A 14,587-nucleotide genomic window follows, 5' to 3' on the forward strand; every position below is an offset into this window, starting at 1 on the left:
AAACAATAGGTTAGCTGAAAGCAGTTCTAATGTGTAGCGCCGGCTCCTTCTGAAAGCTCAGACTCAGGCACACTTTACTGCTGCGCTGCAAGTTGGAGTGATATCCCCCCTCCCCCCCAGCAGCCGATCAGCAGAACAATGGGAAGGGAGCAAGATAGCAGCTCCCAGTAGGTATCAGAATGGCACTCAATAGTAAGAAATCCAAGTCCGGCTTGGGACTCCTCCAGTTACATGGGAGTAGGAGAAACAATAGGTTAGCTGAAAGCAGGTCTAATGTGTAGCGCTGGCTGAAAGCTCAGACTCAGGCACAATGCACTGAGATGGCGCCTACACACCAATATTACAGCTAAATGAATGGCTAGCACCCCCAGTGCTTTTCCCCAGAATGAGGGACCTGTAACTGGTCCTAGTGGGACGGCTCTCTGCCTATGAGTATCCTTAGCTGTTTGTGGAATGGTTTTGTGTTGTAGCTGAGACTGGTTCCAGTAAGCATGTTGCTGTACAGTCTCATATTCCCTGTATTTATAGGAAGCCTTGTCCTTTAAACGTCTGTGTTATTAGTTTGCAGCCCTGTGCGCTACATCCCCGAGCTTTCGCTTTTGATAAAATACATTTCTGCATCTCAGTCATTAAGGACAAAGTGCCCATAGGATATTTATAGGTCAGGGCGACCTGCTGTAAGGCCCGGAACACCAGGCATGACATTAACAGATCATTTAAATACTACTCGTCCCTGTTAGGAACCGCAGTTGACTTAATGAATTCAGGAATCGGCTGTATAGGCCGGGTAATGGCGGTGCGAGGGGGCAGCATGACTAACGACACTTCCATGTGCTAATATTAAACACATCTAACAGAGTGCATTTACTTTATTAGTCATGTTGTGCAAACATGTTACATAGCGCGGCACAATAAAGCCTGGAGAATATCTGCCAGGTTACTTTGGGCACGTTTGTAGAGTGGCAGCGAAAGGCTGGCCGTTTACTTGGCTAGACAGAGTGAATGAAACAGTATGGCATCTCTCACTGCTTTGATGAAACTGAAATATGGCCGGGGCTCATTTAGCACCCTAAATTTCTGCCCATGTGTGCAAATCATCATCATAAACAGTGCTCCCCCTAGTGGTGCCTACAGTACATATCAGTGCAATGCAATTCAGCTCTCTGGTATCCTGTGCCACTAATGGCAATGTAAATATAGATACAGTGTAGCCCTGCCCTATAGCCCTGTACATGGGCACTTTTTGTTACACCTATTCAATCCATCCACTTATACCCCTGATCTGCCCAGATACCTGCCCACTTTTTGCTCCTTTTGGAGTCTGACCATTTGGTGGGTTGAGTATAAACTGGGTGCTGCACCAATACTGCCAGATTAATGCCCAATTCAGCCAGATCCTGTCTGACTCTTGCCCAAAACCTTGCCTAGCCTTTGGCACATTTTTTTCATCACTTTGGAGTCTTTTGAAGAATTCAGTTCCCCTGGCAGTAGGGTAATTTGCTTTGCCCCCAACACTACACAAGGCTGCCGGTATAGTGGAGCAACTCCCCTTTGGCATTGGATATATTTGCCCCATGTACTATTCACTGTGGAACTGGGAAGTGTCCTGGGAAAACAGAGAATGATGGCGGCTGCAGTGGATAATGGGTATAAATCTCTTCCAGACAGAAAATGATTGATCTTGGCTGGGTGTTTATGTTTTTTTAGTTTTGTAAAGTCAAGAATTTACCATTTCTTTGCATTTCTTGGCAGAAGCAGGATGACAGTATATCGGAGTGCAGTACGGTGGACCTGAGAAAATCAAGGGAACTAATTGAGCAACTTCCAGAATCTTCAGAGGAATTTGCGGATCCAGAAGAGTGCTTCACCGAGGGTAATCCAACCCATAAATCCTGTTATTAACCCTTGGCCAGGGTGTAATTGTATGTTTCTGCCCTCTTCTGCCTTCCAGCACTGCACTCCCAGTAGTTCTAGACACTAACTAGTAAATTTGTGCAAACCCATTGGTATTATATGGGGTGATAGTGCTCAGTGCAGCTTCACAGCAGCCCTAAGCGCTTACCCACCCAGATCATTAATCCCTGACATCGGTCATTCATTGCTACTGCTCAACAAAAATAATGAAATATAATACATTGTCCTCTTTCTTTCTTTATTTTACAAAGCAACATTTTTATTGTGACTTGATATAAAACACTGCATTCTGTTGTCGTGCAGAACAGGGATAGAAGCCTTTAAACAAGGGCAAATGGGCAATTCCTCCCCTCTTTAGGTTGAATGGATTATTCTTTTGCTTCAGTGGGGGCTGATGGGTATTCCCAGAATCCTCTGCTGCTGATTTGCCTTCATGGTCAATCCACTAGTCGCACAGATAGGAGCACAATGCAGCTGCAATTAGCAGCCTATGCCGATACCCAGTTCTGCTCTGTAGCCTGCAGCGCCCTCTGCTGTTTCCTTCTGATGTGCGAGAGCAAATGTTGGTCTCTCTCATCTGCCGCCACCTGTATGATTAACTGTCATCTTAACAGCACTTGAATGTTATATTTATATTGGTTTTTGTAGAAATTGGGACGTGCCGAGATCCAGTTTAGCTTGCTCTAGCACCCTGGATGTTGCTGGACTACAACTTCCATATAGGTTTGGTGATGTTGCTCATAGCAGCCAATCAGATGCTTTGCTTTGGTTTTCTACCTGTTGAAATTTAAATGCTGATTGGTTGCCTTGGGCAGTGTGCAGAATACTGAGCTGAAAGTGGTTTAGGACTCTTTTGGTTCAAGTCCCCAAGTATTTGTCCAGGGCTCCTGTTATGTAATATAATGTTTACAGATATGAAAATGTTATTTCAGTACCAAAAAGTATCAAAAGTATCTTAGACAGGAGATCAGTGTTCACCCTGAACTAGAGCCTTCAAACTTATCTTCCAGGGTTATCTAGCAGAGCAAATAGACATTCTGCCCCTAAAATACCCTCCAGCCTCTACCCTAGGGGGGGCCAGACCCACAGTTTGGGAACCGCTACCCTAACGGGATGATTTAGCAGAATGCATTGCAATAAGAAAGCTCAGCAAAGCAAAGGAAACAACTCCACTGCAAATATATATGTATTTTCTGGCCAGCCATAACAAGATATTCATAAAAAATGAAACCATTTTAGAAGGGGGATCATCTTCTACTCAATTCTGTCCCAATGAGAGAACAGCAGGGGACACTCCTTTTACAAGTCTATGATACCGGCAGTGTAAAACTGCAGTATTACAAAAACGTAACTAATGTCAATGTGAAGTTACTGAAGCCCAAGGTGAGGGGGGGGTAGTTTGTTCCACACATATTTCTTTCTGTACTTCATTTAGAACCTTTCCTCCCTCCGTTCAGAAGCCGCAAAGCCTGTTTTTCCATGTCCGGCCTCCTTTCCTAGTATAAAACATGTCTCCACATTAACACGGAACCTGTCAGGGCTGTTGGCAGCCGTGCATTTCACCGATGCACTTCAGCGCCCAGATAAGTGCCGTAGACGCAATACGCTCAAGCGACCTGTTAACATTCTCTCCTGCAATCCTAATGGCTGATAAGCCTGGGAACACTGGCAATGTACAACGTGATAAGCTTCTGGGTATCAGCTTGGGCCTTATTTATTAAACTGCGTGCTGGTTGTGCTGCCCGGCGGAGCCTTAGATAGAAGCATGGAATACACAATGTACTAATACATGGATATAACTCGGGAACTTACAGTAACTCTGTGGGCTGAACCGTAGGAGCTTTTTAACCATTCTCCCTCCCCTCTTGCACATAAAAAGCAACGGGGTCGTTACTAATCAGGTTGATAGTGTTTTGGCGCCACTTCCATTTTGGGCTGCGCTGTAATAAGATCATTCGGTGCAGCTTAAATGCGTGTAATGGAAACACACGCATCAGACACTAATGCAATTTTCCTCGCTCCTCGCTAAAATGATATTCAGTACATGGAAAAGAGCTCTTAGGGGAGGCGTAGCTGCAGGTCTGGGTTAAAGGACAAACGGAGCCTCTGACTTCTGTGTTGCCTAAAGAAATGTGCCCCTTGCTGGGGGAAAAGTAAACTATTGGCGTGGTTATGTGGCCCATTTGAATATGGTGGGTCAGCGCTGGGCAGATACTGGGCACGCAACTGGATCACTGCTTAGGAGTTGGCCCAATAACACTCAGAAGTGACCGGGTCATATTGGCCATCAGGAATTGTAGTACTCTCAGTGGCCTGTATTCTGGTCTCGACTTGGATTCCAAATAGGCCCTGGCATTTCAAGCCCAGACAGCCCCTCAGCAGTCTGTGGCACCTTACAGCCCCCCTGGCATTCCCAGTACCCAGAGGCACAAACAGCCCCCCAGCCCAATAAATAGTGACTGTCTGTGGCACCTTACAGCCCCCCTGGCATTCCCAGTACCCAGAGGCACAAACAGCCCCCCCAGCCCAATAAATAGTGACTGTCTGTGGCACCTTACAGCCCCCCTGGCATTGCCAGTACCCAGAGGCACAAACAGCCCCCCAGCCCAATAAATAGTGACTGTCTGTGGCACCTTACAGCCCCCCTGGCATTGCCAGTACCCAGAGGCACAAACAGCCCCCCAGCCCAATAAATAGTGAGTGTCTATGGCACCTTACAGCCCCCCTGGCATTGCCAGTACACAGGGGCCAAACAGCCCCCCCAGCCCAATAAATAGTGACTGTCTATGGCACCTTACAGCCCCCCTGGCATTCCCAGTACCCAGAGGCACAAACAGCCCCCCCCAGCCCAATAAACAGTGACTGTCTGTGGCACCTTACAGCCCCCCTGGCATTCCCAGTACCCAGAGGCACAAACAGCCCCCCCCAGCCCAATAAATAGTGAGTGTCTGTGGCACCTTACAGCCCCCCTGGCATTCCCAGTACCCAGAGGCACAAACAGCCCCCCCCCCCCCCCAGCCCAATAAATAGTGAGTGTCTATGGCATCTTACAGCTGCAGAAGGTCCAACAATAGAAAAATTCTTCGGCACACCACTTACATACTTCCATAGGGTTTCCATTCCTCGGCTGCTCCCAAGTCCTGTTCATCTTACAGCAGCCCCTCTGGCATTTGCCAGAACCCACAGATTGCCAGTCCGGGCCTATCTCAATTTGCAAACGTACATCCTTTCCCTTTGCCACTGGGGGGCAGCCTTCTGCTTAGGGAATTTACCTCTGTAGCCTCAGCGCAACAGTGACCCATGATCGCTGTATTTATATCCTGTTTATTGCTGCCTTCTCCCTGTTTTACAGGCGCTGGGCATGCAAGCAGCACTATATAAATATATATACTCTATAGATATACATGTCACTTCTCCAAGTTCAACAAGTTCAGCATTTATATGCTCCGTGACCTCTATTAGCTAAAGGCCACATTGTCATGGCAGGATTGCATGCAAATGCCCACAAACCCATTCACAGTGACACATTCTGATTTACTAGGAACTGCATTGAATTGGAGATGTAAAGTCCTGTTCAGCCCGGTGACTGTGTAGCTAGTGGCTGTACAGAATATATATATATACAGGTATGGGAACTATTATCTGGAATGCCAGGGTTTTCCGAATAAGGGATCTATTATTTAATATTGATATTAAATAAACCCAATAGGATTGTTTTGCCACCAATATGATTACCATCAAGAACAAGGTACTGTTTTATTATAGGTATGGGATCCCTTATCCAGAAATCTCTGAATTGCAGAACGTATTTAAAAATGATTTCCTTTTTCTCTGTAATAATAAAACAGTACCTTGTACTTGATCCCAACTAAGATATAATTACCCCTTATTGGGGGCAGAACAGCCCTATTAGGTTTATTTAATGGTTAAATGATTCCCTTTTCTCTGTAATAATAAAACAGTACCTGTACTTGATCCCAACTAAGATATAATTACCCCTTATTGGGGGCAGAACAGCCCTATTGGGTTTATTTAATGGTTAAATGATTCCCTTTTCTCTGTAATAATAAAACAGTACCTGTACTTGATCCCAACTAAGATATAATTACCCCTTATTGGGGCAGAACAGCCCTATTGGGTTTATTTAATGGTTAAATGATTCCCTTTTCTCTGTAATAATAAAACAGTACCTGTACTTGATCCCAACTAAGATATAATTACCCCTTATTGGGGCAGAACAGCCCTATTGGGTTTATTTAATGGTTAAATGATTCCCTTTTCTCTGTAATAATAAAACAGTACCTGTACTTGATCCCAACTAAGATATAATTACCCCTTATTGGGGGCAGAACAGCCCTATTGGGTTTATTTAATGGTTAAATGATTCCCTTTTCTCTGTAATAATAAAACAGTACCTGTACTTGATCCCAACTAAGATATAATTACCCCTTATTGGGGCAGAACAGTCCTATTGGGTTTATTTAATGGTTAAATCTGAATAAGGGATCCCATACCTTTATATACATAAAATAGCACACTGAGCCGAGTATACTCTTGTATATTTGGGATTTCGTTCTAGCCAAGATTCGCCTTATTTTCTTGTTGACTTTATTTCTGCCAGTTCTTTGCTCTTATTATACAACCCATAAAAACGCCGGCACTATTCTAGGTTATTGCGACTTCCAACAGTTTGGCCGCCCCCTTAATTGTTCCGTGCAATTGTTATTTTTTTTATAGATGCAAATCGTCCGGATGGCACAGGTAACTTTTATTTTTCCCCAACTTATTTTCACAGAAAATAACAGTCTTGCCCGTGACCTTTCCAAAAGTAACCAAGTAAAACGGGCACCGCTCATCCCGACTGTCCATTAACAGTATATGCCGGGCAGCGGCACAGCGCCATTACAGCTAACCCACAGCATGGTGTATTTGCACAGGGCATTGGGTTTGAATGACTCAGCCACTGGTTTGAAGAACAATTTAGAAAGTAAATGTCAGACATATTGAATTTATTAGCTATAAATAGGCAAGAGAATGCAAAATAATGCTCCGTGCAAGGAATAACAGTATGCACTTGGGGATATCTAGATAAACATAGATTTGCCAATCAGGCAGGGGCTTGTTTAATGGTAGTTGGATCAACCTCCTTAAGTACTGTACATTGGGTGCGGATGTTTAGGGCAGCAGTCAGTTGGCCAAGTGATCGAGCTATCGGCCAACATTGTACATCTGGCACTAGTGCATTCGAGGGCTCTTGGCCATGCTTGGGCATTAGAGTGTAGCCAGCATGTTGCCTATAGGTGATACTGACCCTTTACAATTCCCATAAGAAGACTTCATTCATCTGTGAATACGTGGTATATTTGTTTTTTAATATATAGCTGAATGACTTGTGAAAAAATACCAAATTACAGTAAGGTGTTGGACCCCTTATCCAGAAAGTTCCAAATTACAGAAAGGCCATCTCCCATAGACTCCATTATAAGCAAATAATTCTAATTTTTCAACATGATTTCCTTTTTCTCTGTAATAATTAAACAGTACCTGTACTTGATCCCAACTAAGATATAATTACCCCTTATTGGGGGCAGAACAGCTCTATTGGGTTTATTTAATGGTTAAATGATTCCCTTTTCTCTGTAATAATAAAACAGTACCTGTACTTGATCCCAACTAAGATATAATTACCCCTTATTGGGGGCAGAACAGTCCTATTGGGTTTATTTAATGGTTAAATCATTCCCTTTTCTCTGTAATAATAAAACAGTACCTGTACTTGATCCCAACTAAGATATAATTACCCCTTATTGGGGGCAGAACAGCCCTATTGGGTTTATTTAATGGTTAAATGATTCCCTTTTCTCTGTAATAAATAAAACAGTACCTGTACTTGATCCCAACTAAGATATAATGAATCCTTATTGGAGCCAAAACAATCCTATTGGGTTTAAATACTGTTTAAATAATTTTTTTAGTAGACTTAAGGTAGGAGATCCGAATTATGGAAAGACCCCTTATCTGGAAAACCTCAGGTCCCAAGCATTCTGGATAATTGGTCCCATACCTGTACTACAAAGAGCACAGCATGGAGAGCAACACTCACACAGCAACATGGCCCCCTCCCCTTGCTAAAATCACTGCAAGTCTTTAATCCTTTTGGATTATTAGGTGGTGCCGAAGGATTTGCCTTTGTGTTTGCCTATATGACCCATTGCAGCCAATCAGCAGTTATATCTGGTTGGTCAAGTGCTATTCGAACAGTAGAAGAAAATATCAAATTGGTTGCAATGGGGTAAAGGACCCTTGACATTCTCCAAAACCTCAACATTCATCCCACTTTGGATTTAGTAGCAATGAAGACAATTTATGGCCCTTCGATCTGTTAATGCAGATTTATTGACCTTGATCTTGATCCATTGCCCCTTGTTGCTGCCCCTCTAGAAAATGTCCTGTAGACGACATGTCAATACCTGTATATGGCAAAGTCTATATCAATGATGCATTGATGCTTCAAAGGCTTTCATTAGCACAAGGTTGCATATATATAACTGTATATCTGACCAGGCAAGAGAATAGATGTGTATAAGGCAGGACTGTACGGCACAGTTCATTAACAAGCCTGAAGCCTGGTTAATGATCATGTAGCAACTGTCGAGGTGAGTGATATTGTAGACTCAACATGATGTCAACCAATGATAAATTAATGGAGCTGGGCCTTACCTAGGCAGATATAGAATGCTGACTGGGTAAAAAATATTCTGCTGTTTGAGAATTCCATTGGGCATTGAGAATTGTTACTGAAGAAGATTATCCCCTTATTCTGGGGTTAAAGCTACCTACTGGTATAGCATATTGTCTTCTCCAAGCAACTAACCAGGTGCATTTTCTTGGCCACTTTAGGCTGCTTGCGATACTGTTCGTGCTGCAGGATAGATATCACCACGGGCGCTGGGAAGATTTGGTGGAAACTGAGGAAGACCTGCTTCAAAATTGTGGAACACAACTGGTTCGAGACATTCATCATCTTCATGATCCTGCTGAGCAGCGGTGCCCTGGTAAGTCCCAATGGTGTCTGGTAACATCTATGTACGGATAATAAGGATAATAATGGCACCAAGGAGCTTGAGGATCACAAGGTTGCTACCTTAGATACATATAGATACACAGTAAATCAGATAAAATAAGGGCATGCATGCAATGGCTTTATTACCAGTTGAAATAAAACTAATCTGCTCGGTTAATATGCCCATTCTTGGGCCGCGTATGCTCAGACTGCTAAAATGTGTATTTCCGCCCTTCTTATTTTTGGCTTTTAATCCGTCGTTTCACATTTAATTGTTTGAATATGGAAATTGAATGACGTTACATTAATAACTGCTAAGATCCCCTGGGGTGGCACGCAGATTATTCCGTGTAAGACATCCTTCCTGCACAGAGCGCATGTAATCTCATTGAGCACGTTGATCTAATTAGGTTTCAAGGTTTTTTTTTGCAATGGGGGCTGATTAATGAGGCTTTGGCCAGGGTATGATTTGGATCAGCTGTATATTCTCCTCCCACAGACTGATGGGTTGCACTGTATGTACAGATTAAAGGACAGTCAATGTCATTGGTAGAAGGCAGTTGACCAGTGATGGATCAAGACACAATGAGGCCCTAGTTCTACCAGGAAACTGGTCACTCACAGTAATAAAGATGCCTACATGCTACCCTTTTGTTGTTGTTGATATACAACTACCAGCTGCCAACCAGTACTGAAGTCTGTGGGGCCTGCTGGGAGTTGTAGATCAACAGCCGCTATACAATAGGTCACAATATGTGAATTCACCTGCACTAAAGTCAGCCCTGCTTTCTGGTATTGCTGCCTGGACAGCAGATCACACATGGAACCCCAGAAATGACCTGGGAAGTACCCTGACACTAAACCACTTTGGGTTCAATGATAACCAATGAAACCTGAATATGGGACTCACTTAGATCTCTTCTTTATAGGCATTTGAAGATATCTACATTGACCAGAAGAAAGTCGTCAAAACCATACTTGAATATGCCGACAAGGTGTTCACTTATGTCTTTGTCCTCGAGATGCTTCTGAAATGGGTGGCTTACGGCTTTAAAAAGTACTTTACCAACGCCTGGTGTTGGCTGGACTTCTTCATTGTTGATGTAAGTATTGGTGTATTGGTCTCTCTTAGAAAGCCTGTATTGTAACTAGGGAATTGGGTTACCTGGTTGGCAAAAGACTAGTCAAAATGGTTATGGTGTGACCTCAATCGTGTCACCAGTTGAGCTTTGAGGGACATAGAATGACTTTATCCTGTATATCTGATGTTCATCCATTGATCAAGTGGGTTTCTAGACACAGATATCTAGAAGATATGCATTATCAAGGCTGTGTTTATGGTAGGGCTGAAAGGGCACTGTCAGTGCATTAGAGGGGGTACTTGTGGACATATTATGTTGTGGAACAATTATATATTAGAATATGCCTCAAAGATATTCAACCCGCAGCCCTCCAACTATTACTCTTCAGCTACTGGCATTCTGCTGTAATCCAAGAGCTGTCAGGGGTTATTTTAAAGTGCAGCTTTGCTTGTTGGCACTAACGGCCAGAGGGCTGCGGGTTGGACAGCCCAAATTGATATACGTTTCCCCTGTAGATGGGTGACAGCCTTGCTATGTTGCTAGGAGCTCTTCTTCTTTATCTCCAGACCCATGAACCATCTAGTAGAAGACATTTGATTAAATGAGATCCATTGCTGCTTGAACTCTTGTTCTGCCACAGAAATAAAATCCCTGCATCCTGCTGGTTGCTCCTGGGAGCCCTGTGAAGCAGCACCCATGTTGGCTAAATGCCAGTACATTATGCCTCGGAATATTAGAATTTGCTATGTTTTTGGTCAAAATTGTGTGTCTTTGTGTATTATCTGATTATATAGTTCAGTTCTGCCAGTATATATGAGCCTGCGTTCACCTTTCAAAAGGGAGACGTACAAGTTACATTTGGGGTAGGCACACACCTGTGTAATCTCCATAGACACTGAACCATTTAAGCCCTAATTAGTTCCGATTCCTTTGTAGATAAAAATAAGAATATGTAATCTTTACTGCGACTGTAAGAATGAGATCCTGTTGGGTCCAATCATTGAACATCTACCCAGAGAGTAAAAAAATAAACTTTTATGTCCAACTGGAGGCCTACGGGGGAGGGGATTTTATGGCGCTCAGACTACCTGCTGGGGCCACGGATTTTTTTACATGGCATCTAGATTGGTACTATATTCCCATGCTGGAGGGAGGTGTTTGCACCCTTCATTGCTGAGCAGAATATCACACATATTATACTCATATTCACATATTATACTGAATACTCATTTGTTGGACCTGTCCGTGGGTGGATTATAATGAAGGCTACAGGGTAGGCTAAACCTCACCATAGACAGGTCCAACAGAATATCTCTTTCCCCAAAGAGAAAAGAAAAATTTGAGCCTTTAGTTTTCTATTAAAGGGATTCTGTCATGGGAAAACGTTTTTTCAAAACGCATCAGTTAATAGAGCTTCTCCAGCAGAATCCTGTATTGTAATCTGTTTTTCCCATGGGGCTAGCCATATTCTTCATTTCCCAGGGTGCCACAGCCATGTGACCTGTGCTCTGATAAACTTCAGTCACACTTTACTGCTGCGCTGCAAGTTGGAGTGATATCCCCCCCCCCCTCACCCCCAGCAGCCGATCAGCAGAACAATGGGAAGGGCAGGGCCGGATTTGTTGGCCGGGCGCCCCCCCCCGGGCGCCCCCCCTGCGCATGCACGAACGGCGAACCTCCCCCCGCGCACGCGTGGCCCTTTTCAATTGCATACGGAGCAGTGGGGGAGAGGTCCCCATTGCTCCGTATGCGCAATAAACTTTAAAATTTTGGTGCGGCGGGGTGGCATGCCGCCCCCCAATTTTTGCCGCCCTAGGCCTGGGCCTTTGTGGCCTTTCCACAAATCCGGGCCTGGGGAAGGGAGCAAGATAGCAGCTCCCAGTAGGTATCAGAATAGCACTCAATAGTAAGAAATCCAAGTCCGGCTTGGGACTCCTCCAGTTACATGGGAGTAGGAGAAACAATAGGTTAGCTGAAAGCAGTTCTAATGTGTAGCGCTGGCTCCTTCTAAAAGCTCAGACTCAGAAACACTTTACTGCTGCGCTGCAAGTTGGAGTGATATCCCCCCCCACGGGGTGTGGGGGGGGATATCACTCCAACTTGCAGCGCAGCAGTAAAGTGTTTCTGAGTCTGAGCTTTTAGAAGGAGCCAGCGCTACAGCAGAACAATGGGAAGGGAGCAAGATAGCAGCTCCCAGTAGGTATCAGAATAGCACTCAATAGTAAGAAATCCAAGTCCGGCTTGGGACTCCTCCAGTTACATGGGAGTAGGAGAATAGGTTAGCTGAAAGCAGTTCTAATCAGGCACAATGCACTGAGTTGGCTGCACACACAAAATATTACAACTAAAAAAAATACATTTGTTGGTTCAAGAATAAAATGTTAAATGGTAGAATCAATTATTTACAATGTGGACAGTGTAATATAGTAATAAAAACTATACCATACAAATCATGGCAGAATCCCTTTGAGCACTCAGACATAGGGAGTGGGTGGAAAGAGCAGATAATAAGTAAGGCTACAGCCACACAGACATGAGTAGAATTATGTTTTTGATATATAGGAAAGTTACCGCTGCTTACAAATACAAGTAGCTTCCGATTAACCCCTTTGCTTCAAAACCTCATAATGATAAAGGTGGCGGTTTGTTTTGTAGCGATCAGGTCATAATACAAAAGCCGGTTGGTTTGGTAAAATAATCCACTAAAAGCTTTATTTTACTGTCCTACCCCTGCCAGCCCGGCTGTGTAAAGCTCTGATTCCCCTGGCACGGGTATGGTTGCCAAAGCATCAGCGGCGCATTTATCTATATCTGTTTGCTCCTATCGATTGAGATGTTTTTGCAAGGCTTTCTGCACGGCCGGTATGCCAAATGTAATAAACTCTAATCAATGGCAAGAAATGAGGAGCTTAAAAAGATAAACAGAGGGGACTTAAAGCAGAGAAAGTCCAGCCGCTGGATGTAAAACAGTAACAGGTGATTCTCTGCAGGGCATTGTTAGATATTATGTGGGGAAAAAGAAGCGCCACCTAGTGGCCAGTGCTGGCACTTTCTTGCCTTGTCCATTTATGTCAATGGGAGCCACTGAAGGTCATTTGGTGGCACTTTTCGGATTGCTAAAAAGTTCCACATGTGTCTGCTGAGAAGTAAGTGATAAGCTGAAGCCATTCCTATATATATATATATATATACAGGTATGGGACCCATTATCCAGAATGCTTGGAACCTGGGGTTTTCCGGATAATGGGTCTTTCTGTAATTCGGATCTCCTACCTTAAGTCTGCTAATAAAATTATTTAAACAGTAATTAAACCCAATAGGATTGTTTTGGCTTCAATAAGGGGTAATTATATCTTAGTTGGGATCAAGTACAGGTACTGTTTTATTATTACAGAGAAAAGGCAATCATTTAACCATTAAATAAACCCAATAGGGCTGTTCTGCCCCAATAAGGGGTAATTATATCTTAGTTGGGATCAAGTACAGGTACTGTTTTATTATTACAGAGAAAAGGCAATCATTTAACCATTAAATAAACCCAATAGGGCTGTTCTGCCCCAATAAGGGGTAATTATATCTTAGTTGGGATCAAGTACAGATACTGTTTTATTATTACAGAGAAAAGGGAATCATTTAACCATTAAATAAACCCAATAGGGCTGTTCTGCCCCCAATAAGGGGTAATTATATCTTAGTTGGGATCAAGTACAGGTACTGTTTTATTATTACAGAGAAAAGGGAATCATTTAACCATTAAATAAACCCAATAGGGCTGTTCTGCCCCCAATAAGGGGTAATTATATCTTAGTTGGGATCAAGTACAGGTACTGTTTTATTATTACAGAGAAAAGGGAATCATTTAACCATTAAATAAACCCAATAGGGCTGTTCTGCCCCCAATAAGGGGTAATTATATCTTAGTTGGGATCAAGTACAGGTACTGTTTTATTATTACAGAGAAAAGGGAATCATTTAACCATTAAATAAACCCAATAGGGCTGTTCTGCCCCAATAAGGGGTAATTATATCTTAGTTGGGATCAAGTACAGGTACTGTTTTATTATTACAGAGAAAAGGGAATCATTTAACCATTAAATAAACCCAATAGGGCTGTTCTGCCCCCAATAAGGGGTAATTATATCTTAGTTGGGATCAAGTACAGGTATCTGAACCTGTATCCATATTATTTTGTGCCCAAGATTCACATGTCACCATTCCAATTAAAGGGATTGTAAACAACAAAATAAAACATTTAGCCTAATGAAATGAAATGTCATTTCAAGCAACATGACACATTTTCATTGGTTTTAACAAAGCTGCATCTGTCCGTCCTTTTCTCTTCTCTGCACCGGTGGTTATGACTACTAAAATGAATTAGCTGATTAACAGGCCCGTGTAGAAGCAAGGCAGTGTGGGATATCTTGACTAGAGAGCTGACTTGTGCGGCCTTGTCTCAGCAGTGCAGAAAGGGACACACAGAGGCAGTGACATTTGAATTGAACTTGAAAACTGCTAATAACGTTTCATT

General features: G+C 43.1%; 1 protein-coding gene across 6 annotated transcripts in view; it reads left to right on the top strand.

Annotated features, from left to right (window-relative positions):
• Positions 1 to 14,587, top strand: part of scn5a (sodium channel, voltage gated, type V alpha subunit) — a 221,575-nt gene that overhangs the window by 153,060 nt on the left and 53,928 nt on the right. For 4 of the 6 annotated variants that reach the window (XM_031904631.1, XM_031904628.1, XM_031904630.1 and 1 more), the window contains exons 18-21: positions 1,753 to 1,873; positions 6,652 to 6,675; positions 8,815 to 8,969; positions 9,907 to 10,080. In XM_031904631.1, the coding sequence (XP_031760491.1) occupies positions 1,753 to 1,873; positions 6,652 to 6,675; positions 8,815 to 8,969; positions 9,907 to 10,080 (474 nt within the window). The remainder of the gene's footprint in view (positions 1 to 1,752; positions 1,874 to 6,651; positions 6,676 to 8,814; positions 8,970 to 9,906; positions 10,081 to 14,587) is intronic. The other 2 variants (XM_031904632.1, XM_031904633.1) reach the window with 1 other exon arrangement.

This window comes from Xenopus tropicalis, chromosome 6, assembly GCF_000004195.4.
Source record: "Xenopus tropicalis strain Nigerian chromosome 6, UCB_Xtro_10.0, whole genome shotgun sequence".
Taxonomy (NCBI): domain Eukaryota; kingdom Metazoa; phylum Chordata; class Amphibia; order Anura; family Pipidae; genus Xenopus; species Xenopus tropicalis.